This window comes from Ixodes scapularis, unplaced genomic scaffold (genome assembly GCF_016920785.2).
Source record: "Ixodes scapularis isolate PalLabHiFi unplaced genomic scaffold, ASM1692078v2 PGA_scaffold11__112_contigs__length_91849675, whole genome shotgun sequence".
NCBI classification, from domain to species: domain Eukaryota; kingdom Metazoa; phylum Arthropoda; class Arachnida; order Ixodida; family Ixodidae; genus Ixodes; species Ixodes scapularis.
The window spans coordinates 7106046-7133408 of NW_024609837.1; the positions used below are offsets into that span (position 1 = coordinate 7106046).

The following is a 27363-nucleotide window of genomic DNA, read 5'->3' on the forward strand; positions in this document are numbered from 1 at the left end:
AAGTACAACGAAGTCGAAGTATTTCGACTAGCTAGCGAAAGCGCTTCTTTTCCTTTTTGTTGACGCCGTGGCGATATTCTATCTGTTTTTAGATTTGACGTCACGAGTGCTTGCTTTCATGTACACACAGCTGGAGTTAAAAGGGCAACAAGAAATGTCGATTGCAACATATTTCAGCTTCGGCTGCTTTTTTTTGTAGTAGTCTTTGTGGCGTTCCGGCTGCGGTAGAAGGGTGGAAAGAGAAATGAGAGCGTTTCCTTCTTTTTGTGACAGAGGGCGCTCTTATTTCGGGCCGAGAATGAAGAGCTCATAACCTAAAAGCAAAATCTGTTCAGGCTTCTCTGTTTCGGAAGTGCATTAAGAAAGGGAATTAAAAATTTAAAAAGTTACAATGATGTCAATGATATTACAGATGTGTATGATCGGGCCAGGAGGAGAAGAAGACGAGACTAACAGAGGAGGAGCGCACGACAGAGCTTCATCAAGAATTCTCAAATAAGTTCGTCTTAAATTATGCAAATAAATAAAGGGTTCGTAATATTTTTTCGTTTGGTCACCCGGACAAGACCTCAAGAAACTGAACTTTACAACCGACGCAGCTACACGGCGGCCAGTGAGTTGCGTTCATTTGCATTTCCCGTATTTGAGGCCTTACAAAGACTTACGCCGTGACTCAAGCTAACGCCGGAAATGAAGAACCGGTCACCGAGTAGCTGGCTTGGAAACTCGCCGCTGTCAGCGGACAACTGCCCACATTCTTGCCTGCTGACCCAGAATTCTTGTTCGCGCAAGTAGAGCTTGCCCGCATAAACATCACTGCACAGCTGACGATGCTTTGCGAGGTCGTCACATCGTTATCATCGGTATAGGCAATGGAAGAAAGAGACGTCGTAATTTCTCTGCCGTATCGAAATCCATATGAGCGTCTCAAGCAAGAAGTAATACGAAGAACTACAGCATCGTGACAACATCGGCTACAACTACTCACATCTGAAGGGCTTGGAGACCGAAAGCCATCACACCTTCCTCGTAGCATGAAGCAGCTCTTGGGAAGTCACGCCTCCTTTGTCACTTCCCTCATACAATAGCCTTTTTTACATCGTCTACCATCTGAGGTTCGGAGGGTACTGGTAACCTCCAAACCCGTTTTTTTCTAAGACCTCGCCGAACTCGCTGATAAGATTCTGGACACCGCTCTATCATGGTACCGGAGGCCACACATCTCACCGGTGATCATCAACTATCTGCGAAGAATTCACATCTTTTTCATTTTCAAAAACTACAAGACGATGTCACCGATTTCATGAATAATGCTGCACCCCTTCGACAGGGAACCAAGTCACATACGACGCTCTTCATCGAAAAGTTCGGAGCACCTCAAACATTCAGGCAAGAAATAGATCTGGCATTGCTACGTACGGTCAAAGAACTCTCACTCAATTTGGTTTTTCCGCAAATATTTCGTTGGGTTTTTCTTATTGCTGACGTGCATCATCCAATATTAAGGGTATATTCTTTGTCGTACTTTCACTTCTCCGTCGACATGCGTAACTCACATATTTTCGACTTCACGATACGACAGCTCTTCTCCGTTGACATGCGTAACTCACATATTTTCGACTTCACGATACGACAGCTGTTCCAGGGATAATTTCTAGAGTACCTCTCTCACGCTCATCATTTTCTCAATACATTTCTATCTATGATGACCTCCTCAAAAACTTTCCGGACCTTGCTCTACCATGCAACACTATGCGGCCACTTAAACAAAATGTAACACATCACATTGTAACGATTAGGACCGCCATTCTGTATTCGGGCTCGATGACTAGCTCCAAAACGTCTCAAGATAACCCGCCAAGAATTTGACCACATGTTAGACTTCGGCCTCGTGCGGCCATTAGTGAGCTCATGGTCGTTCCTCTCCACGTAGTGCTTAAAGTGACTGCAGGCGACTGGAGTCCAGGTGGGGATCAGCGTTCGTAAAAAAGAAAAATGTGGTCCAAGCCAATCACTACCCCGTACCATATTTCAAGGATCTCTGAAGCAAACTTCAGTTGATGCAAGTATTGCCGCGCGCGCAGCTGCCCAAGCAGCAGCGCACCCGTGGCCGAACGGTTATCGTGTTTGGCTCTTACACAACAAGCCGAAGTTCGATGCCTAGTACGGAGGCACCTTTTGTTATTTTTATAATTGTCGCGTCCTGCTAACTTCGAGAACTCTGTTGCATGTTCGAGGTCAGAATGTTCTACGCCATTTGTTCCGGAAGCCCGCGTGTGTACAAAAGGGGCTCCACGTGGCGATGTGGAGTCAGCCTCGCCCCAGCGTTCGATCCTACTGTTTCGCCGCCATCGACGCCTGCGGCGCTAGACTGGTATTACGTCGGTCTTTAAGGCCCCTGCTTGACGTCGTTGATGAATCAATTCGTCTAATAAAAAGTTCAACTGCGCCTAAATGACCCGCGTGGCTACCCGATTAAGAGTTCCCAATGAGGCCCAGTCGGCCTGGGTAAGGCGCTGAAACTGTGTGCGGTAAATAAGGCGAGGTTGGAATATCGCGCGGACCAACATCCAGGCAATCTAGCAACCCCCCCCCCCCCCCCCCTCCCGTTTCGAGACCCCACGGAAAATGTGCAGCATGCTGGAAGCTGACTTGCGGTTGGCGCGAAACCAAGGTGGCGCTGAGCCAAAGCTAGGCAGTAAAGTCCACGCCGAGCACGCGGAGTGTAGACACCTCCGTCAGCACTGGATCGGCGAGGGATCGTCTAAGAGGATTAGAAGGGAGCATGCGGCGGCCCCAACGATTAGGAATGGACATGAAGGCAGGCTTTTCGAGTGAGAGGGTGAGCCCTACCTAATTTCAGCAGATTACAGTAGAATCCAATGCCACTTGCAGGCTCCGTGTTCGACGTTCCACAGAGGGGTGAGTGGTCCGCACTGTTACATCATTTACGTATATCAGGAAGTGAACATCTGAGATATGCGAGTAGTCCTAAGCCAATGATACGAGTGCTATATTGAAAAGCCGTGGAACAAGGACATATCTTTGTGGCACCCCCCGCTTCAGTGTAAAGTGTCCAAAGCTTGCCCCGCCTAAGCACACCGTTAAGGAACGATGTTGAAAGAAGAGGTGGACGAAAGAGCAAATTTGGTCAGTTAGATGAAGCCGTTGAAGAATGGAAAGGATAGCCTCGCGGCTCACGTTGTCGTACGCCCGGTGTACATCCATGGCGAGCATCGTGCGTATGCGATCGAAGCGACCACCGATGAACACCGCAGATGAAAGATGGTCAAAGCTACCCTCAGTACCCATGTGAAGCCGGAATCCAATCTGTTCCAGGTTGTACCATCCAAAGTGCTCGAGCCACCAATTGTGGCGCGTGGCCACCATACGTTCAAGTATAGTTTGCATAGAATGGAGATAAGAGCGATGGTCCGGAGATTCGCAAGAAGGCCTGAGGGTTTGCCAGGATTGGGGATGGCTACTATCTCTGCATGTTTGATGTAGGTACATCTCCATAGATCCAGATCACATTGAGAGTGTCTAGAATCTATCTCAAAGCCTGACCGTCTATGTTCTTATTGGCTTCGTAGGGGACACCGTCCGGGCCGGGAGCAGTCCGCGCTGAGGCCTCGTCAATTGCTGAGAGTAGCTCAACCAAAGCCTGGATGACATCACGTTTGAAAACGTCTGGAACTCTTTCCACATTAAAGGAAGGGTGGAAATGTGAGTAAAAGGGGGAGGGGCGCAGTCAGAGCCCGTAAAGAAAGAACGTGCTGCTTCAGTCGCAAATTGTGGAGGGTCACGTCCGGAGGCAAGACACGCACTCAAGGCTGGATCGGGGGGGGGGGGGGGGGGGGGGAGGGGAGGGGCGCACTGCCCCCTTCATAGCGCAGTATGTACGCCACACCGAAGTCGTAGTTCTGGAAGGTCCAAGAGACGCACACCACTCAAGCCAACGGTTTCGAGACAGTCGCTTTTTGTGGCGCCGAGCCAAAGCAGTGAGACGGTGAAGTTCGGAAATAGCTGTGACGGAATACGGGTCGTCGGAGGCAGCAGCCCCCACCTAGTTAAGTTCATTCCATTGAAAGAGAAGGTGTAGCTTTGGTGCCGAGCGTGACTCATGTACTCAAGTACCTCTGGTAGCGGCAGAGAATACAGCCCAGATAAGTGAGAGAGGGTCTTCGGGTGGGGTGTCTTGTAAACTTGTATGCAAGGCAGTATTTAGCAGAGAGCCGAACATGTCCCAGTTCGTCACACAACACGGGCGGCGGAGGCACTACACGGGCGGCAGACCTAGGTGGAGGAGATAATGATTACTACCCCAACAGTTCGTTTTCCTTGATCCCAGCAGATGGGGACTTGGCCAAGCCACCAAGACAGTTCAGAAGAAGAGGGACAAGAATGCTGGTAAGCACCACGACATGTTGGCATGTTTGGGCGTTTAAGAGCGTGAATTGAGCGTCTACAAAAGTGTACATCACAAGTTGACCTCGTTGGTAGAGGAATAGCCCCAAGCCATATGGGGGGGCATTCAAGTGACCGGCCACCAATACTGGGCGGCAAGGATATACTTGCCAGAGATGGCGCAGCTAGCCTAGGCGGAGGCGAGCCACTCTTTCACTGTTGTCTCACCGAAAAGTATACTAAAATAACGTCCATGGTGAGGCAGGCGTACAAGAACGACGTGTCAAACAGAAAGCAAAAAGAGAGAGTTATTGAATAAATTTTGTTGCAAGATAAGATTATAATCGGCAAAGAAGCCGCAGATAAGATGAATCAGCGTTCCCTAAATGCAGGGAAGTACCCACTAGTACAGATAAAGAGTAGTGGCGAAAACCTGAGTATAGATAGGCTCATGGATTCCATAATGTTGATCCCGGTATCACCTTCAGAGATTGATGAAATCATAAAAAAATAAAAAAAATGAGTCGGCGGCAGGTGAAGATGGCATTAAGCCCCGACGTATTAAATATGTCGCGTCGATAATAACTCCGGTTCTGTCTAACATAGCAAATAAAGTGTTACAAAGCGGAATTTTCCCAAACAAACTTAAAATTGCCAGAATTCATCCTGTCTACAAAGGAGGGGGAGCAGACAACATAAACAACTATAGACCAATTTTTGTTTTATCGATATTTTCAAAAAATTTCGAAATTACTATTAAGAATAGGCTGGAATTATTTTTAATAAACACAAACTTATAACGTCTTCACAATATGAATTCCAAAAGCATAAATCTACGAAGCAAGCTCTTCTAGATATCAAAGACAAAATAATTGCAAACATTCAAAATAAATTATATACTCTTGGGAGCTTTTCCTGGACCTCAACAAAAACATTTGACACTGTGCAGCACGAAATAATATTGCATAAACTAGGTAGGTACGGTATACGTGTAATTGCACAAAAACTAGTAAAAAGTTATTTAACCGATCGATATCGATATGTAACTAATAATAAGATATTATTTTCCCACTTAAATATACAACATGGTGTTCCCCAGGGATTAATTCTAGGCACCTTATTATTTTTAATACATATAAATGATCTGACCAAAATATCTAGCCCGCAGGAAGTAATCATGTATACTGATAATTCTAACGTATTTTTTAGTGTAAAAACGAAACAAAATATTGAACTACCCGCAAACGCATATCTCTTAAAACCGTCACAATGAATAGCTTTAAGGAAATGAATTGCAATTAAACTCAGACAAAACAAAACACATAATTTTTAAACCAATAAATAAACGGGACGCCGATAGTATAAGCATAAAATTTGAACGCTTGAAACTGGAGCAAGTGAGCGAGCAAAAATGTCTTGGTGTTTGGTTCAGTGAGGAATTGTCATGGAGTACTCATATTACCAAGTTAAAAGGTGACCTGTCCAGAATTATAGGCACTTTGTATAAAATTAGAAATTTTATCCCGTGTTGGCTGCTTAAAAATATGTATCACTCTTTGTTTCTCTCAAAACTAAGCTGCGCAATTTCGGTCTTGGGGACAACAACGGCCTCAAACTATAATAAATTAATAGTCCTTCAAAACAAGATTCTACGTATGCTCGAGGAATACAAGGGGGATTAGAGGAATTCACGTATGAAACCCAAATATATTACATTCAACTGCCTCAATTAATCCACAGAAATAGAAGCTCGTTAACGCCAGAAAGTGAACTAACATCATTGCACGATATACGACGACCAAACGTAAAGTACCTATAATAGGAACAAATTATGGACGACAAACTTTAGCCTTCCAGACTGCTACAATTTTAAATCATGTGTTACTCGAATTAAACTTTGATGTATCAATATTCCAATTTAGGAGATTATAAAACAAATTTACTGTGCAGTGCTCTCACATTTTGTTAGATACTGCTCGTCTTTCTTGAAACTGCAATCATATTTTGTTAGCAATGATCTTTCCTTTCTCGTTACTTCGTCGTTTGTTCGATCTTATCAGTCCAGAAAAAAGTTATTGTATAAAAATGTTATTTGTATTTTGAAATTCTTCCTTTTGTAGCTTCATGTTTTTCGACATCATTTTGACAAATTATATCTTATATAAACTTGTGTAAAACTGTTGTGGTCTAGACCAGTGGTTCTCAACGAGTGATGTTTTGCGGACCCTTTGTATATAGCCGGATATGAGAGAGGACCCGGTTTGTGGTGAGGGGAAGGGAAAGGTATAGGTTAATTATGATATTGGTTAAATTAATGGATATAACCAAGGGCTAATGTGAAGTAGACTTCTCTTTTGACGTATACACTTGAAAACTCACCCGAAAACTGGAACGTTTCTTCTCAAGCTGAGAAAAGACCACTTTTATTGCCGGGATTGGCTGATGAGGTTGTGCTTTACGGACCCCTAGAATGCCTTCGCGGACCCCAAAGGATCCGTGGACCCCCATTTGAGAACTACTGGTCTAGACTATTGGATCATACCGCGTATATGTATCTAATACTTATCTGTTTTAGTATGTCTGGGCTATAAAACTGTATATTTGGCAGTATTATATTTTGCTGTTGAACTTATATGAATTTAACGTATATGTACTTGATATGTATGATGTATTATATGTATATGGTGTATTTTATATGTATGTTGATGCTCGATGCATACCAAGGGGAGGTTAAGGCCTTGCCAGGGACATGTGCCTTTATACTTAGACACCCTCTGCGGAACATGTATCCGCAGACACAGACAAAGAAAACAAGATTCTCCAACAATAGTGCAAGTTCTCAAGCTACACGATGACGAATTCTGGTAACCAAAGCCCAACCAAACCAAACCTACACGTCCACTTTCAACCTATAGGTCAAAATCTAAAAAAAAGAACGCGTCAAATTAATAAAAAAAAGAATTACGGTTGCAAAAAAGTTTGCACTCGTTTTTCTAGCACCACGGAAGGAACACTGACATAATTTTCTGAGGATGTGATTCTAATTGTTTCTTTAACTACGCGTTTGAACAAGTTCAACTCTTTGCTAACAATCACTGTTGAGGTTCACTCAGGAAAACAATTGTTGCATTCTTACAGATGTTTCCCTATTTCAGAGGTAGCAGCCTTTGACAACACTGCCCATTTGTGTTCTAATATTCTCTCGTTGACACAACGGCCAGTCTGCCCAACGCACGAGCCGCAAGCCAAGGGAATGTCATAACCGACAGACAGCTTTTTGGGGATCCACATACCATCTGCGTTTTGTCACACACCTCAGATACTCCCGAGAAAAGAGCCAGACGGCTGAGCAGAAAGTTAATTCTGAAAACTACTGTGACGACATACGCCGCCGCCAGGCACTTTAAATGTTAAGAAGCCGCATGAAAAAAAACAAAAAACGTTAGGTATTCCGAATGGTATGCCTTCTTCCTTTCTTCCCTCAAGCCCAAGCTAACCAAGAGTTTCTTTGCTACACTCACCAGAACTTCCGTGGGATAACCCGAACGAACTAACCGAGAAACCTGATACAAAATCGCGACGAAAATAATCCCTGGAGAAGGGGAACAAGAGGGACAAAGGACAAACACAAATCTCCAAACACACGTTTGGAGATTCATGTTTATCCTTTGCTCCTCTTGTTCCCCTTCTCCAGGGATTATTTTCGTCATTCTTGTCCAGCTCGCTTGCACCTTTGCATTTAATTGAATTATAACAAAATCGCATTACTTGAGAAATGCCTGAAGGACTTATCCAGGGCATTCGGAAGAAGGGGCGTCATCACACTTCTTTTAATAGTTATCTTACTGATCGTCAAAATAGTGTCCGTGCATTGAGCAGTCTATCAAAAGTTCTTGTATCCTCTTCCAGTGTCCCCCAAGGATCAAACCTGGGGCCACTTTTTTAAAATTATATATATCAATGACATCAACTTGTGCGTAAAGAATGCGCAGATGCCTTTAAATGCTGATGACATCAAACTTTTTATGAAAATTCAATCAGAAGATGACTGTGCTCTTTTGCGGGATGACATATTACGCATTTCTGAATAGGGGTCTGATAACTTTTTACTTGTTAACCCAGTTAAAACCAATGTAGTCACTGTATGTAGAAAACGCAAAAAACATTTCTTATCTGTACATACTTAGCAATTGTACCAATCGACATGTTGAACAAGTACGTGACCTTGGCGTTTATTTTGATAGCAGTCTTTCCTTTTCTAGTCATGTTAGCCAGATAGTTGCTTTAGCTTTTTTGAGTGATGGGAATGATGTCACGCGTGACGCATAATTTTTCAAATTCTTTATCCGTCGTCCGCTTGTTTTGCTCCTTGGTGCGAGTTAGACTTGAGTTTTGCAGTGCTGTATGGAATTCGCTGACTGCAGCTGACGCAGAGCGAATTGAAAGGATTTAAAAACGATCTGTTTGAATTTTTCATGTAGGTATTTTGGGAGGAGATGATATTAGGACTATGAGTACAGTCTTAGAGAACTTTCCTTGGGCAAATTTTTAAAGACGGACTGCTCGTAATGTTTTATTTTTACAGAAAGTTGTTCACGGCCATATATATAGTGAATTCGTGACGTCGCTGGGATTTCATGTGGCAGCTCGTGCTATGAGAGGAACGAGTGTATTTTATCCCTCTGTGCAAAAGCCATTGTCACCATTGGTGCGAATGGAAATTTGTGGTAATGAATAGCCGCCTCATGGTAATGTTTTTTTAGATTTTTTTAGTTTTTAGACGAGAGCTTGATTTATACCTTTTCTGCTATTGACCCACACCGTGTTTTGTAACAGTGGCGGACATCTTTATGGATTTTTCTTTTGTATTATGTTTTATGTGCCACCAGATTTTAACGTATTGGTTGTTTTGGGGCACGAATCAAATAAAACATTATTATTAATATTGACTGTTTTCAGTTGACAACTTCGGGACGGTAAGACAGGTTTTGGTCCATCTTTCTCATAGCAGACGCATACCCTGAAAAAAAAAAACTTTCAAGTACAAAAAGGGAAGAGGCCACTCACAGCTTCTCATAAGTAAAATAAAGTTCTAGAGCTTGGCCTTTTACAAAAGCCACCCACTCATTGGCATTTAGCCCCTCGAATACACAAATGATAAGGTTATCAACATACCTTCGTATGATCGCGCAACCAGGCGACATTGACTACAGTGTCGCAAGAACTTTTCAATCCAGAGCGGTATGATAAATCTCTGACAAAACTTGAGCCAACGACGACCCGATGCAAGCACCTTGTTTTTGAGTAATCATGCACCCATTAACTTCTACCTCCGTTTGCCTGAGATCCAGGCACAAACAATGGAAGCCAACTGCCTTTATCAATGGCCCTACACGACTGGAACCGTACTAAGTTGTCCTCTAACAAATCTGGTACCCTACGCATTAGCATCGACCTGTGTAAATAATAATACAAATCGTTTATCTCTACCGGGGGACGCCAACTCATAGTGCCTCGAATTGTGGTAGCCCAAGCTCTTTATCAATTCCTCAGAGCTCCTAAGCGCCAGTGGGTTATCATTATTGAGCACACTTATGCAGTTCTGAAGAAAATACGACAGGGCACGCTGCCACGTTTTATTCTCATAAACCACAGACATCAATGGGATGTGTGCTTTATGGTCCTTATGGTCCTTACCTTTTCCCCTGCGGAAAACAGATAATACATTTAGTGACCACGTGTCTTTCGTGGTGACAGGGGGTCGTCGGCTATGTAGGGAGGCTCTTGTGAATAAAACATTTAGCTGTGTCTATGACTGTTTTGTATACATCCTGTTCGTTTTTGTTTCCGTGTCTCCGGTTTTATTATATTGTCTGACATCCAACGAAAGATGCGTTGCAACCCGAGGTTGATAGTGGTGGGATAGTGATTGTTGCCACCTCGGTGCGTTTGTTTGCGATGTTCCTCATCCTGGTCATCACTTTTAAGGAGTCGTGCGTCGTGTTATATCCTGACTATTTATTTACATGTCTTACACGTTCATTTTAAGGACTGTCCTTGTGGAGCGTGATACGGCTGCCCTCTGACCACATGGGAGGGAGTGCTCGAGCCATTTTGGTGTTTCTTCTTCCTCTGCGGCCGTGTTACATGGGGTCGTCATATTGGCATACGCTTGTCAGAAACATATCAAGGAATAATAAGGTGGCGAACTGGGCCAGTTGGTTGACGTTACACAGGATGGGAAAAACAGCTAAAAAATGCGGACTACAAAGAAAAACAAACATGGCAGGACAATGTCGTACCCGACAGGACAGCATTGTCCTGTCGTGTTTGTTCTCCTTCGAAGTCCGCGTTTTCTGAGCTATCATTTATTAGGTTGCACTAAAAATCTTGATGAGAAGTAAAAATAATTATTTCACGTGTTCAGAATGGCACGTGACGTACGGAGTAGCACGATGAAAATTCAAGTATATCAGCCTACATGCTAACCTAAAACCGTGCAGTATTAAAGGTAAAATGATGTAAGTTAGATTAATATTACAGGAAATGCGTGGAGAAATAGAGCAATTGTAGCGTATAGTAGACATATATTACAGATTTTATTTACACCTCAGCAGTTTTATACAAATCTTAATAGTTCTTCAGAATGTTACGCTGAAGTAAGTCAGGTCAGTGTTATGTCGCGGTGTGTTCAGTACTTCGGCCCTCCCGAGGACGTGCAACCTAAGGGACCATATACGAGAATTATGCGTGCGTGGGTGATATATGTTGTTGTGTCCAGGAGCAGACACACGGAACGACGAGGAAGAAGCGAGCTCGAGCTGACCGACACGAGCCAGCGAGCCAGCCGAACGCTGCCGTCTGCCGATGCCGGAATTACTCTCATAGTAAATACTTTTTTCCATGAGTTTCGGTTTATTCGTAACGACTAAGATCCCTTCATTGCCTTAGATACATAACATATTTGTCTCACCATACGGTGTGAGTAGGTTAGGACAAGGTAGCTGACTCTGTAGGTACGTTTATTTGTTTTGCATTAGTTTGATTAAGGTTGTTTTCAGAATGAGTATAAAACAAGAAAATACCTGTGCGGGATTTGCAGCTACCCGATGACTTAAGAACAAGATAGCACTATTATTTCCCTTATTGGTTAATAAAAAAGGTGAAAATGTAAACAACATGCGGCTATTTTATTTGTGGCCTTACACATGGAAGCAAGTGTGAGGCGTGTTTAGAAACTTCAGTAGTTTTGCGAAGACAAAGAACATTCATAATATAGTTTTGATCTATTTTCTAGATCATTGCTCACTTTCGATTAGATACTTTGGGCATTTTTGAAAATCGTACACAAAGTATTTTGTTTTTCCCCAGCAAATTTCGTATAACAGTGTGCAGATGTATGGAACTTCATTGTGATCTTCCAGATAACTTGTTGGAACCCAGACTTGAAAACCTGTAAGTAATAAAGGCAAACTCTTAAGTCACCCTTGAGCTCATATGGCATTTCTTTTAAAATTTGGCGTTTTGCCGAGAAATATGATATTTCATAAGCTATCATATAACTTTCATAACGCTAACCACGACGAACGGTTAAGTCAGGCTCAAAACTCTGACACACGTTATGGTATAAAGGTGGTTTAATCAATTTCGGTGACGAAGGTTTTACTAAAGGTATGAACTGAAAACATACAAAAACGTCAAAGAGACGTAACAATCCAGCATATACAATTTAAGCTCTTGCGACTTTTCTTTTGTGGAAGCATTGGATGGTGAAGGATCTTTGGCAATTGATAACTGCCAAGTTCTGGACATATAACAGTTTGGAAGATCAAGGGACACTAGTTAAATGGACCTCCGGGCCGGCTAAATATGACTCTTGGAGTTCTCACCTCAAGCATCAGATGTGCGGGGCAGACAGATAAAAATTCATGCCAATTGTGCGGTTTTGATGAGATAAGATGTCTCCAGAACATAACGTCTTTTTGTATTTAACGGAAACTAAGAAATTTAATAATAATTCACGAATTTATGCTTTCACATTGTTCAGGGCGGTAGTCATGAGTCATGATCGACTGGATTTTCCGATTATAGGGGTATTAATTGGACGAACTTTTTTGGGGTCGTTGTTTGCAGCACTTACTCAGAGCTGATTCCATTTAGCGTGTGCCATGAATAACGATTATAGTTGGACAAAATGCACGTTGAACGTGCATAAAAGTACATTCAACCTCGTAAAAATATTTTTTTGCAACCGATAAATGGGAGCAAGTTCTGAGCACTGACGGTGAATAAATAATTCGTTGCTGACAAAGTCAATAAATGATTCTGCTGAGGACAGAAAATCTCACCCTGATATAATATCGGCGATGCAAGTGGGAAGGACCATAGACATTACGATGTAGCTATTTCCATCGATGCGGATCAAAAGTGCCGAATATCCAAGTGGCGACACAAAATCACCTTGACCCAATCGCATCAAGTATCCTTCTAAGGGCGGAGTTAGTACTACGTGCAAACGGCGATGTACGCGATCGCGAATGCAAGACTTGGCGGCTCCTGTGTATACTAAAGTGGTAAAGCATTGGTTTCTGTTTTCAAATATGATCGCATTTTGTTTCAAGTAGGGAACATTTTCTTCAAGTGATGATCGTACAGTGTGGTCTCCATTGTAGCTGTAGGCCGCTGTATTTAATGTGACTGTTGGGAAGGCCCAGGGACAGCGGCATTGAAAGGTGATACGGAACGGTGGCGTATTGGGTAAGGCGACAGTGTGCGGTTGCGGCGGAACAGCGGTGCGCACGTGCGACCACGAAAGCGACGGACACCTGAAGAATGATAACCGTTATTTGTGTTGGGTGGATAAGGGCCGTAGGAAAAGGTATCGATGTTGCAGCTGCGATTCGCGTTACGACGGTCAAAATATAAAGATTGCTTACCCAACATCTTTGAGTACATAAGGATACAGTAACGATCGTTGTATATAACTTGGGAGCGCGTTGAGGATAGTTCAGTGCTTGGGTCCTTTGCTAGAATTATATAAGAAAAACAACAACAGATGCCACCGTCATTTAATAAAATATAGTATACATGTTTAATTATTAGAAATAAACTATACTCGCGGTCAGCTTTCTGTGGCGATGCGGTCAATGCTAGGGGAGAGGGTCCATCAACCGCCGTACACGCGCTTTCCTCCTCGCATCCGATTGCCACAGAAAGTTGACCGCGAGTATAGTGGCTATCATATTAGAGTTTTCCGCGTTTTTATTATGTTTTCGGGGCGAATAAAATTACATATGAATATAACTAACGGCGGGAAAATCTGTGATAAAATAGGGGTTTGAAGTTTCAAACGGTGATTTATACCTTTTTACCACCATCTGGGTAGTTCAATACCGTGAATTTTAGCCGCTGTTTTGTTTGGTGAGCGGCCGCTTAGCGTTTGAGAACAAGCCAGTATGGGTATTACTTCCGTAAATAAAAGTTTATCTGATAGCAAAAGTCATACGTGGTCGGCATATGTAAAATCACTAAATACCAGCCGGTCGTTGCGTCGAAACAACCGGAAGAATAAGCCCACGCCACGCACCCAGTGTTTGGAAGCGAACAGCTTTTGAGTGGTAGCACTTGAGTTATTCCAATGGATAGTCTTCGACGTTAATAAGCCAGAAATCTGGCATCGAAGCAAGATGTCGACGCCTCTTGCTTTAAAACGTAACAGACGGCACCGTATTTACTATATTTGTTTAAGAGGGAGTGTTACCCGCAAACCCTATAGCTAATATATATTTTTTTCGAAAATGCTCCATCATTTTTACAAAATCGACACTCATATACTCCTAAATGTTTTGCTTAAGGAAATGTATACTTAATTGACGCTCTCAATAGTAGTTACTGAAGTCTAAGTTTGAATCTATCTCAAATTATTTCGTAGAATTGGTTGAATTTGCCGGTTATGGAACGAAATAAAATATTTCATATTAATTTTTGGAACCTTCCTAGAACAATATTATAGCACACACGCTTTCATATTCCTTTCTGCAAAAACATCATGCAATGTTAAAACTGTTTTTTTGCTAGATAAAACTTTTAGGTATAAAATAATTAAAAAAAAAAAAACGACAGCACGGGCTCCCTATAGGGAACTTGTTTAAGGCAATGCGAGACATTCAAGCATCTTCTTAACCCATTTACCGGAATAAAATCTAATAGTGTCATCCGAGATGGAATCCTTTCCGTCATGAAGTGTGGAGGCGACAACATGCCCGGTTATCCTGAAGGAAAGAAAATGACATCGAAGTACTTTTATTTGCCTTTGATCCCCATCGCAGTTTAGAAGTTACTTGGTGACACTGCTTCAAGAAAATATTGGAACTTAAGGTAACCTATTACAATCCCTTCTCCAAAAAACTGTGCTTAAAATATCGAAACAAAATAATATAAATGAGAATGCATACCAGCTTTTTAAAATCAGTGAATAACGCGAGTTGATGTTTTCTCAAATTGTGCTTTGTCGTCAGATTTCGAGTATAGTTGGCACAACATTCAAGCACTATACAGTATCACAAACTGCATACATCAGTGGAAGATAGGAGTGAGCAGTTGATCGATTAACCTACCGATTCATCAATTAATGCTTCAATCGGATTAAGCCCTTGAAACAGTTAATTGGTTAAATTTTTAAAAGAAATAAATGTACAAATTAAACACTTCACCCACGTAGACGTGGGCGAGGACACCTGTTTGAGGGCAAACTTTAGGTAAAAGTTTGACCTGAAGTAAACTGCAGTGGCGCGATATGTAACTCCAAACAAGTGGACAAGGTATTACGTGTCCCGGCAAGTTCAACGCCGTGCGAATTTCCGTTAAGTGCAGCGGAGACTATTGTGAACAATCAAAGGAGTTCGTTATCGCCGGAGATTTTCAACGAAGCTCTTTGCCTCCGCGGCTGAAGTGGTAATTTTTGAGTGTGGGTGTCTTTTTAATGTTCTAAACTACAGATTATTGTTGATTTAAAATTCAAAATGGTACATTGCGCTGTTTTTCAGTTATTGAATAAAGCAGTGGTTCTCAACCAATAATGTTTCGCGGACCCCTTGTGTATCGGTGGAGAGGATGGAGGACACCGTTCATGGTGAGGGGAAGGAAAGGGTAAATGTTAAGTATCATAATGATTTTATAAATCAATATAACTAAGTGACTGTGTGAAGTATACTTCTCTTATTGACATACACACGAGAAAACTTCTCAATTAAAAAAAAAATTATTGGCAGGTTGGACTGATGCGACAGGTTTTCGCAGACCCCTAGAATGCCTTCGCGGACCCCAATTTAAGAAGCAATGCACAAAAAAATTGTATATATAGAATTATGATATGTTTAAAACAATTAGACATGGAAAGGAGCGAAGCCAATAATCGATTAATGGATTGTTTTATGGGTTGAACATTTTTATCGACACCCAGACCTAGTTCAGGCTGATGTCAAGGTGTACGAGTAAGAGCACCTCCTAACCAAAACTCCATTTTGAAGTCCCACCTGTTACTACAAAATACCAATATTATAATTGATTACTATCTGACATCGTAGACTACCGCTTTGCTTGAAACGCATGAAGGGAAGTGAATATCTGTGAGATGGTGTAATTGGGCCTATGAATACCTAGGAGATGATATTGCCGCGCGCGCACGCCAAGTAGGCAGCGCGCACGTGGCCTAATGGTTATCGCGCCTGCCTCCCACGCGAAAAGCTAGGGTTCGAATCCTGGAGCGACATGTCTTTTGTTTATTCCTCTAATTTAGTGTTCTGGAGAATTCGAGAATCATGTTGCTTGTTCCAGGCCCGAATGTTCCACGCGTCGAAGTTTCTTCGCCGATTATTCCAGAAGACCACGCATGTACATAAGGGGCTCCGCGTGGCGAGCCGCCTCGCCCCAGCGCTCGATTCTGCTGACACGCCGACTTCGACGCCCGCGACGCTCTGCTTTCTTCTGTTTCCTTCTTTATTTTTGGCACAAGTTCGCCACATTAAACGTTTATTTATTTCTGTTTATTTCTTGTTTATTGGTCACGACTCACCACCCGTGACATTCTGGTGGAGGTGCGGGGTCGCGGGCGTCGAAGTCGGCGTGTCAGCAGAATCGAGCGCTGGGGCGAGACTGACTGCGGCTCGCCACGCGGAGCCCCTTATGTACATGCGTGGTCTTCTGGAATAATCGGCGAAGAAACTTCGACGCGTGGAACATTCGGGCCTGGAACAAGCAACATGATTCTCGAATTCTCCAGAACACTAAATTAGAGGAATAAACAAAAGACATGTCGCTCCAGGATTCGAACCCTAGCTTTTCGCGTGGGAGGCAGGCGCGATAACCATTAGGCCACGTGCGCGCTGCCTACTTGGCGAGCGCGCGCGGCAATATAATGCATAAAATAAAGAAGTAATTAAGGACTGCAGGCGAAATGTTTTGTCCAGAGACACAAAGATCGAGGAGCTTAAGTGTTGCACAATCTCAATTGCCTTAAACTCGCCATCAACAGCCACCAGCTTCCGTTTTAAACTTTCTGTAACATTTGGAAAGGGGCCCGTAATGTACAGGGTAGTTTTTCGTGTGAAACTGAATAATAAATGGCAGGCGCTTCTGTCAATGTATGTTAAAATACCTTGACAGAGGTAACCTTAACATACCTTAACTCCATCAAGGTATGTTAAAAATTCAAAGTTACCTAGACTGATCTCGACAGGAACTGCAAAATTGTAAAATGTCACACGCTTAACAACATACAACCTTCTAAAACGTATGTATGTCATGGAGACTTCTCGCTCCTCTCGTCCAACAACCTTCAACCTCCTTGGTTGCGTAATCATCAAAAGGAAGCTGCAAGACGACGGCGCGATAACTCGCCAAAATGAATGTTAATAATTAAAAAGCAATGGCACTTTAGGGTCGCGTGTTTTAATGTAGCATGCTCAAGTCCAAATAAGACCAAGCTATGTAAAATGGCGTATATTTGTTCATAAACTGCGTATTTAATGCGCAAAATACTTGTTTAAAATTCAATTTCACTTGGATGCCTTGTAAATGCTGTCATTGAGGTTGAACGTTAATAGCGCTTACTCTCCGCAAGATAAAATTGTTTTTTGGTTGTTGTCTGGACATTTATTGCGAGGACGATATAATTATTAAACGTTGCTGTAAACTTTCTGCGTTATTTATTCGTATTTTAGTTTTTTATCTGACGATTTTAAAACTTGATTCTTATGTGTGTCCAACTGGGTGCAGGCGACTTAGCAACAGACTGCACGAAAGCTTAAGTACAAATATTTTTTTTCTTCACAAAGCGTTGTTTTCGTATATAATACAAAATACCAATTCAAGAACTTTAAAGTCATGGCGCTACTGAAGAGACAGGCATCCTGGTCTATGCATATTTATGAACCGCTTTCACTGCGAAGGATGAAGTGACTAACAATTTTTTTGGTTAATTTGGTGATAAACGGCTTAAAAGGAAATTAGTCAGGAATGCGAGTAAAATGCTAAAATGCAAAGTTTCGTGATGGTATGTTCTCAGTACACTATGTTATGTGTGCTGACGACATGATTATTCTAAGCATTTTCTCTTTATTTTTAAAACTTTCGACGAACACATTTGTTGGTTTGAAAATATTATACTTATTGTTAAAAAAAACCATTTCAAAATGGTGCAAACAATTATTATGATATTAATATATAAGCTACTATAATTGATAAATAGTTGTACTTACCTTGTTACTTCCTTCTCTTCGCACTCATAATACTTGTAAGTCACTGTAGCTAACCAGGAACTCCTGTTAAGCTGAATATCTGTTGTATGTAAACATTTAGTCTCTGAGCCAGTTTGCGGCCGTTGAGATTGATATACCAAGGAAAACTTTGGGGGTTTGTGCGCGAGGACCTAGAAAAGTCGTTAGGATGTTTATTTGTTTCCTCGAGTACGGCAAGTAAAGATGCAAGCGCGACCACCCTCCCGCTGAGCATTTGGTAAACGTATTCTTGTGATCTAAGAAGTGCATGCTGCAAATCGGAAGGACAAGATAACTCGGGTTTGAAAGTGCAATTCGTGTAGTGTTTTTTTGTCCTTCAAACGCAAAATGTAGTAATTCAAGTCCAGTTTTTTTTTGTGTGTGTGCGTGTTTTGTCAATATGTGATGTGTGGGAACATTGACATGCAGGCATTGTTTTGAGTGTAGCCTAACCAACATAAAGAACTTTATGTGTTCACTTTTTTTGCAGAATGCGGAGAGACCAATCAAGGGGAAGAGTACAAGATGGCCCAGCTAATGACGAAGCTTAGAAGACAATTAGATCTGATAAAAAAAATCACAATGTGCACAGTGTCAATGCGCAAATCAAACGCCATGCTCGCTGGCCCAGCACACATCGCATGTTTTTGCTTTAATCGTTTTTTCTATTTTATTTTGTTTGCCGGCTTCCTTCTATTTCGCGCCATAATTGGCTGTCTCCGTGTTCTCCAGGAAAGTCAACTCGTAGATGTTTCAAAGTGTAGTCTCTGACAACTTCAAAAGATGCAGAGCATGGCGAGTCCCCGAGCAGTTTATTATCGCACCGCAGCCACTGAGATTGCCGGAATCCTCAAAAGAAAAGCGGAAGAGCGAATTACGAAAAAAGAAGCGTGAACATAATACCCTGCATTTTTTAAGCTGTCGGTGACTATAATTGACAACATATTTTTATGGTTACTAGCTTTATTATTCAAAACGTGCCCATCTAATCGTCCTTAGCACTACATACCTCGCAACTGGACCCATCAGCAGTGACGAAACGTTAAATTTAATTTTCCGTGCGGTGCGTACATTCTAGAAAAGCTGGTGAATTTACATTCCTCCAAGTCACAAAGACAACCAATCAGGAAAAATGCTAGAAATATGTCCGCAAAGGACGAAACTAAGATTGCGTTTAGACAAAAAAAAAAAAAATGCGCCGTGCACTGGGACAATGAGCGTGGCGTTTCATTTGCTCAATTGTCCCAGCGACGTTTCCTTTCTATTTTTAGTTCAATCTTATTCTGAGCATTGTCATTTGTCGGGATGCATTCCTCTCCACGGTTGGCCGCCTTCATGTTCTGCAGGAAAGTGAACGTATAAACTTGTTTTTATAGTCGCTGACGTCTTAAGAAAGGCAGGACGTGACAGTTCCTTAACATCTTATTTTCTATCCTCAGCCGAAGACTTTGGAGTATCAGCTAATAAAAACGCCAAAGAAAAGATCACGAAGAAGCTAAGACATAATCAGCCACGCCGTGGGTCTCTTAAGTTAATACCCATAGTCTGTGAGACACGCAGGACAGATATTTGGCCGGCGATTTTTGAAACATTTAATGATCCGTCAGTTTATTTTGTCAAAGACATCATGCCGATTAAGAATTGGGCTCTTTGATAAGATAAACAAAGGAAAACGCAAAAAAATATTCTAACTGCATGGATGCGGAATACAAAAAAATGTAAGCAGCAGCCCTCCCCCCTCCCTCCCCCCCCCCCCCCCCCCCCCAATATTGCAACTTTAGCAAAGTTTAATTTCTCTAGCAAAGACAAAAAGCTTCACCTTTTTAGTCAAGTTACTTATGAACGGGGTTCCGTGTTTTCGGCAAATATCGATAACTCCCCAAAAAGAACCTCCGAGCCGCTTTCATAAAAAGCGGCGAACACGTAATAACTATAAATTCGAGCTGCCCTTGAATATATATATATATAGATATATAGATATATTTCATTATAACAGAATTTTTGAAAAAAAGTCGTGAAAGCTACACTTATACGGTTTATGTGGGTGAGCTTCACGGCCAGAGGTTCATAGTATAGGGGCCCAATCGTAACGATCAATCGGCTAATTAACTAATATTTGTTAATTAACCTTTTAATTTGTGAAAATACACATCTGGTATCAATTAGAAACTTGCTGAGTGTCATTGAAAACCACTAAATTAACTCTTTCTAGAAAGGTATCACGTAGGGGCAGCGTTTTAGGCATTCCGTAAAAACGCTCAATTCGGACGGGTTGTTAGGTTTCAGTTTATTATGGGAGCGCATGCCTGCGCCCGCGGTCCTGTTCCCCAGTGACCGAGACGCGCAACACACGTGCGCGATCACGGCCTTCGAGATCCCGAAGCGCGCTCGCGAAGGCTTCTCCGACCGCGTCCCATTTGTTTCGCTCCTCAGCAGTACGAGCCGTAATGGCGCTAACTCCTTCGCTCGCCGCGAGGTGGTGATGTCCTTCTAGTCATCACAGAGTGCCAGACTTGGGAAGTAATGCGTTACAAGTAACAGATTACTTGTAATCCGTTCCTTTTTCAAGTATTGTTTTAATTGCCAGGTTACTTTTTTCGGAAGTAATTTGTAATGTAATTTCGTTGCAGAATGTTGTTAACGGATTACTTTAATTGCTCGTTAATTTAAAAAATGAGCCTAATACAGTAACTGGAGCAATACGAGCAGAACATTCAGCTGCATAAAGAGAGCAAGTTGAACAAAATAGGAAACATCAGTAAGGGGGAAATAGCCGAAAAGAAAACACGATATTTTATATGACCGGTCGCTAAGACCACTAGAAAAACGGGCAAGGCATGTACAAATATACGAAAGACAAAGATCGAGTAAGACAGCGCCTAGTAAGCTCTCGGTTGCCTTCCATAGTGTTTTTCTTCTTCTCCAGGGCAAGGGAAAGCTCTTCGTGTTTTTTCTTTTTTTTATCTTTTACAACGTTTCACTCTTTCCAACTTCTTCGACGTCTCCCGCCGCCTGCGCCGACATCAAACGCGGGTCCGTACCCTCTCGATTCGCGGGTTCACAACTCGCAGACGATCTAGCCTCGCGCGAGGGGGCCGAATTCTCTTCGTCTTTGATTTGCGCTACTATATTCTAGCACGCTTTTGAGGCACGGCTGAAAAGCGCACGGCGCGAGGCTAAGAGCATCGTCTTCGAGGGTGCAGACGATATTTCTTTAGGTCTACTTGTCTGGCCATGGTGGTCAAGTCCACTCCTCACTTTACAGTCGACTGTCAACATAAAAGGCGGGGGGGGGGAGGTTAGGCCCTTAGGATTGCCGACAGAGAGAGAGATCACGTAAACGTGGTATGATCCGCTATTGTTTTGTGAAACCGATGGCCACTGCTTCTCTCGCTCCCACGCCTCCCCCCTCCCCTCCCCCCTCCCCCTGGCCTCCACGAATATTGGTAATAAAGTGAGAACCGATGAGCGATCGATAACCCGCAACCGCCACTATTTCTTTGACTGGTCGAGTTTTCGGACATGGAGTGTTCGTCGTCTCCATGGCCATCTCTTAACGAGATGTTCAAAATTCAGGGCATTTAGAAGAATGGGAACCTAGAGTTTCAGTGCAAAGTTTGCTTGCCAAAAATACATATTGTCATCAGCAAGAAGAACAAACTCTCATTTACGGAAACACATCAAGGTAAGCTGGGACACCTGCATTCTGCATTGACTATACATTGTAACCTTAGAACCAAGTTTATCTTTTCTTGTGAATAACAGGGAGCTTCCGAATATCGCTTCCTTAGCTCCGAATCTGGTAGTGAAAGTAGACGCTGTTACTGAGCATGCGCACCGCTAGCTTTGTCTGCACAATTCCAGGGATTATTTCCGGATTTTCGTAAGCTAGTGGGATCCCAAGCAGCACGGATTTTGGCCAAGCAATGGCCAATGTCTGGCGATGGTCCTTTGGCCAGTGGCCATTCATTGGCCAATGCTTGGCCGATGGCTGATGGCCAGTGGCCATTGGCCAATGGCCAGATGAAGGCCAGTCAGCGGCCAGTCTCTGGCCACTGTCTGTCGACTTGGCCAAGGGCCATTACCAGCCATTGGCCGATGACTGGCCAACTCTGTGCTGCTTCGGATGGCGGGTGTGGTTGCAGCTTTCAGGTCTTGGTCAGCTTCCAGGTGAACGAAGTGCACCTACACTGTCTCTTAAATACAATATTTTATTTTTACAAGGACGACCATAATACGGGCGTATGAGAAATGAAAAGTAGTGGTTGCAAGAGATTTTCGAAAAATATCAGAATTGTGTCTACTATCTTCTGGATAACTGTACGGAAAAAGTAACGTGAAAGTAATTTGTAACGTAACAAGTAAAATAATCCGTTAGTTTCCATCGAAGTAATTTCTAACGATAATTCATTACATTCGAGGCTCGGTAATTTGTAATTGTAATCCATTACATTTCTTAAGTAGCGAGCAAAAGTCCGCAGAGCGGTGAACCATCAGCGTCGCAGGCAGAGTTCTACACTGGTACGGGCTAGCCCGCAAGCAACGGGCCGGCCCTGCCGGCGGGCCGGGCTCGCGCTTCACGTCTACATTCATGAAGGGCTCGGGCCGGGTACGGGCTTTGCATTCAAGTCTAGAAAGCAAGCCAAGCCGGCCCTTACACTTTTTTTTTTTTTTTAGCAGCATGTTGATTGGAAGCGCTTTCGGGGGTCCGGGAGAGGAACCACAGTGGGGGAGAAACAGATGCTGAAGCGTGTGTCCGTGTATATGTCTTTGAACGGTTCGGTGTGTGTGTGGCCAACGCTCTTCCAGTGGACTAGCGGCACGGCGTTCCATTCCGTCCCCGGAAGCGCCGCAAACATACCATCGCTTCTCCCCATGAACACGCACACATACGCGCCTAAACGATGCGCACACTTGCGGGCGTAAACCATCTGTAGCTACAAGTGCCTGCATCCCCAATATAGGTTGTATCTTACCGCCATAGTTTTTGTTCTAAACAAGCTTATAGTGCAAGCAAACAACAATATGACCAGCATAGTTTGCGTAATAAATATTAATAAAATATGAAAAGGACGGCACGAGGACTGCAGTTTTGTAGTATCCAACCTTGTACTCAGGATCAAAAATCTACATTAAACAACGTGCAGAGATGACAGAAAAAGTGCAGCATGGTTAGATTTTTTTAACCATGTGGTACTTTTTTTTATAATTTAATATTCTAAAATATGAAAAGGACGACCCTTTTTTATTTCGATAATATTTGTTACGTAAATTATGCTAGTCATAATGTTTATTTGCTTCTACTATAAGCTTGTTTAGAACAAAAATTATGGCGGTAAGATAGACCTATATCGGGGATGCAGGCACTTGTAGATACAGATGGTTTACGCCGGCAAACCTCGTTGAGTTCGGGTCCGTCGCCGACGGACCCGAACACAACAAGGTTCACAAGAAGAGCATTTTTATTGCAGCTCTATTTTGTGTTGATCCCTGACATAACCTCCAACGAACTTTCCGCGAGGCTGCTGGTTTGTTCGGAACCACACCCATTATCTTGTTTTCCTAGGATTCCACAATACGCGCGTATGTTTCCCGGAGGTTTGGGAATCCGATGCCCGCTCTTATTTTCTCGAACATAGGCACCGATAAACACAGATAGTTTGTCCCACACCGAAAATTTACACCGAAAATCACTGGACCTGTGAAATAAAGTATACCCAGAAAATACGGAACCCTAGCGATAACGCAAACAATTGATAGCTTTCATAAGCACACACTGGAAGGAAATAATTACCTCTAGGGCGTCAGGATATTTTCCGATGCGTTCGGCGAACCAGTGCGATCTGCAGGCTGGAGGCAGGGCACTTTGAGAGCGCACTCCTAAAGTCACCAAAAAGAGCAGCAAGAAGTGCCTCATATCTGTGTAGTAGTGCTTGAGGATATTACCAAATGCGTGGAGAGTCACTCTTTCCGTTGATTCAAACAAAGAGAAATAAATATACAAAAGAAGCAACGGCAGCTGCGCAGTTTCGTTTATATGTCTACAATAGAAATAGGGTGCTAGTTCGGCTTGCCGCCTGGCGCCATATTTATGCTCTTTTCTTGGAAACGGTATCTGGAAATGCGTTCGATTGACATCGACGAACACTCTATTTGATGTATAGCGTTCGGTATTTTCGGGGTTGCGCTTTTGGTACATTTGAGAGTAATTTTTTTTTTAAGTGTAATATTATCAGAAATTCGGCGTTCACCGAATTTTATTTCCGCTAAATTTCATATTCTTACTAAACTCGAAGCTTATCTGAGCTTACTTTCTAAGATGCAAAAAATATGCGAGCTCGTGAATGAAACAGATGATCTCCATAAACACAAATTATATGTGGTCCTAATTAGGCCCCATAACGTCTTAAAGGCCTATCTACAAAATCATTTTCCTCGGCATAGGAAAATCCTTTTTGCCACCCTTCCCATTTCCCTTGCTCCAACTACTATCTTGACGGCAAGGGGACTCCTTTTGTTGCTGCATCTTGGGGCTGGATGAGCGGGGATAAGCTCCCGGCATATCCGGCCCCAAAATGCAGCAACAAAAAGAGTCCCCCCGCCATCAAGATGGCAGTGAGAGAGGAAGAAATGAGAAAGGTGGCGAAGAGGATTTTCCTTCCTAGCGGAAAACCTTTTCGTAGGTCGGGCTTTAATTTAAACTACTGCAAACCACTCCAAAGCACATATTCTTCGCTTTACAGACTAACTTTCGAGGTTGTGAATGGACTAATTCGTCATCCCAGAAGAAATCAACGCTGAGACAAATAAATTCCTCAAGGCTTGCCTTAACTTTAATCACACGCAGCTGGTATTGGAACCGATGCGCGTTGCAAAAGGATCGGCACACATTTTAGACCTAATACTTACCAATCATCCTGACAGTCTCTCGTCCATTACTTTCCTCCGGAAAATCAGTGAGCATAAGGTCATTCATGCTGCTTTCGAGTTTTCCCCTTTAGTGCTCCAGACTTACCAGAAAATGCATACGCTTGTACGACAAAAGAAATTACCAGGCGATCGAAAATGAACTGAGCACCCATTCTGACAAAATATCAGAACTTGTAAATAATTTAAATCTAATTTTATTCGTGCCACCTGTGGTTTACCAAATTTCTCAACCGATTACCAAAAAAAAGGGGAAAACATTGTTTTGTGTTGCCAAGCTAAATGGAAAACCTTGCTGATAACCAGTTATCAAATTCCCTTCCAGTGTCATCCGGCGTCCCCAAGAATCGGTCCTTCGTCTCCTTCTGTTCCTCATATGCATCAACTATTTACCGCCTCATGCCTTCTTTCATATCCTGGCTTTTGCCGACGATTGCGTATTTTACCTTTCTGTTACTAACGTTTCAGACCAATAAGCCCTACGAGATGACATCAACAATGTTCAGGATTTGTGAAATTATTGCCTCATGACACGTAGCATCAGTAAATGCAAACTCAGGAGATTCCATCACAGCCGTAACCCGCTTCCATTCCCCTATACCATCTCATACCCCCGTGGAATTAGTAGAATCATATAATTACCTTGGTCCTACCTTGTGCAACAATTTATTCTGCCGCAAGCATTTTACTAACAACATATCATCCTGTAATAGATCTCCGGGTTTCCTGAAGTGTCATCTCCACCCCTCCCCACAGCGCGTAAAATTGCACGTCGTATTCAAATCGCTTATCTGATCAAAGCTAGAATACACGTCTGCCATCTGAAGCCCACATTAAACATATCTAATCAACGCACTCGAAGCTGTTTAAAATCGCGTTACTTGGTTCATTCATTTTCATAGTCACACAATATCAGCATATCATCCTTAAGAGCGAAACCAGAGATCCCGCCTCTCTCCAGTCGTCGCCGCATCACAAAGCTCTCTTTCCTTAGTAAGCTTTCATCCTCCGCCTTGTCAACCAACCTATATTTAACGACGGTGCACTGCATATCGCCGAGCACTGGTCGATCCCTCTAAGGTTCTGGCCCATGTACCCACACTACTACATCTTCTGCTTCATTTTTTTCCCCCGAGCAGCTCTGGACCGCAACAGTCTTTGTGACGACACTGCTGCAACTACCCCGCCCATCAACATTATACATGTTTAGCATAATTTGTTTAACTTAACACTAACACACATGTTTTAAGTATTGCTATATGGTAGCTGCATTTTTTAAAAGAAATGGCGAATATCAGCTTTTTAGGATATTTTTAACGCGTCTGCACCCTCAAAGCACTTGGAAATGCGTAAAAAACACATTAAATATTGCATAAGAACTTGTGAACCAACCAGAAACAGGGTTCATTTTGCAGCCTGATTTCAAACCTTTTTAAAGAGATATTAAATAGACAGCTTTACGGGAGACCCTTCGCAGATTTTTCGACTCCGTCTCCTGTCGTCGCCGCTGCGGAAAAACCCTTATTCCTTTCTGGGCGCGAGACAAGGAAAGTCGGGTTTTCCCCCGTCGGCCACCCCAACATCCCGCCAGTAACGATGCGACGAAAGAAGTGTCTTCCGTGTCGTCTGCTTGAAAGACTTGTTTTCAAACATTACTCGCGTTGTGTGAAATTCCACTTTGGCTGTATCCAGTTGCTACGCGTAATGTTGGATGATTTGAGAAAATTCTACCGCGCTTATCGGATTACTTCACGGATCACCGAGCACTGGTGGTGGCCGTTAGTGCTATCCACGACGCTAACCACGACGGCTATGAGAATTAACCATGTTGCACCTCCTTCCTCAGCACCATTCCACCCTTAGCGCGGCCGTACTACAGCGATTGCTCTCGTTCCTTCGCCTCTTGTTGGCGATAATATAACTTTTTTTATTGTATTTTACCTCTTGTGGGTTGTTTTCCACAAAACATAAAGTGTCGTCACTTTTTTTTATTAAAATTATATTAAAAAAAAGGTCATTGCAAAATTATCTTGGGATATGTACTTTTATATCACCAATAACACATACACTTCTTTAGACTGAATCCGTAAGCGTCGATTTCAGGTCTGGATCGCTTGGCATGGAATGCCCCGTCTGTTACATGGAAAGGGTGCATGGAAGCAGATGAATACAAAATAATATTACGTACAATTATTTCTAATAGTCGAATTTAACGATACAGATGTCCGGCACAACGCCTTTCAGGCTCCTGTAT

The 27363-nt window shown here is 42.8% G+C and overlaps 1 protein-coding gene across 1 annotated transcript; it reads right to left on the reverse strand.

Annotated features, from left to right (window-relative positions):
* Positions 1-11705: 11705 nt before the first annotated feature.
* LOC115319450 lies at positions 11706-25264 on the reverse strand. Its single transcript, XM_040216585.1, has 5 exons — positions 25235-25264; positions 18165-18334; positions 14599-14678; positions 13344-13433; positions 11706-11860 (listed from the first exon to the last, which is right to left on the reverse strand). The coding sequence occupies exons 1-5, from the start codon at positions 25262-25264 to the stop codon at positions 11706-11708; spliced, it is 525 nt and encodes a 174-aa protein (XP_040072519.1).
* Between the last annotated feature and the right edge of the window lie 2099 nt (positions 25265-27363).

Bases quoted from the DNA above. Each gene is read 5' to 3' on its own strand.
- LOC115319450 (XM_040216585.1), bottom strand. From the start codon at position 25,264: ATGGGTGCTCAGTTCATTTTCGATCGCCTG. The intron at 14,679-18,164 runs GTAAGTACAACT...TCTTTCCTTCAG, and splicing joins GAAGAGAAGGAAGTAACAAG to GATAACCGGGCATGTTGTCG. The intron at 11,861-13,343 runs GTAAGCAATCTT...TATTACTTACAG, and splicing joins TATGTACTCAAAGATGTTGG to GTTTTCAAGTCTGGGTTCCA.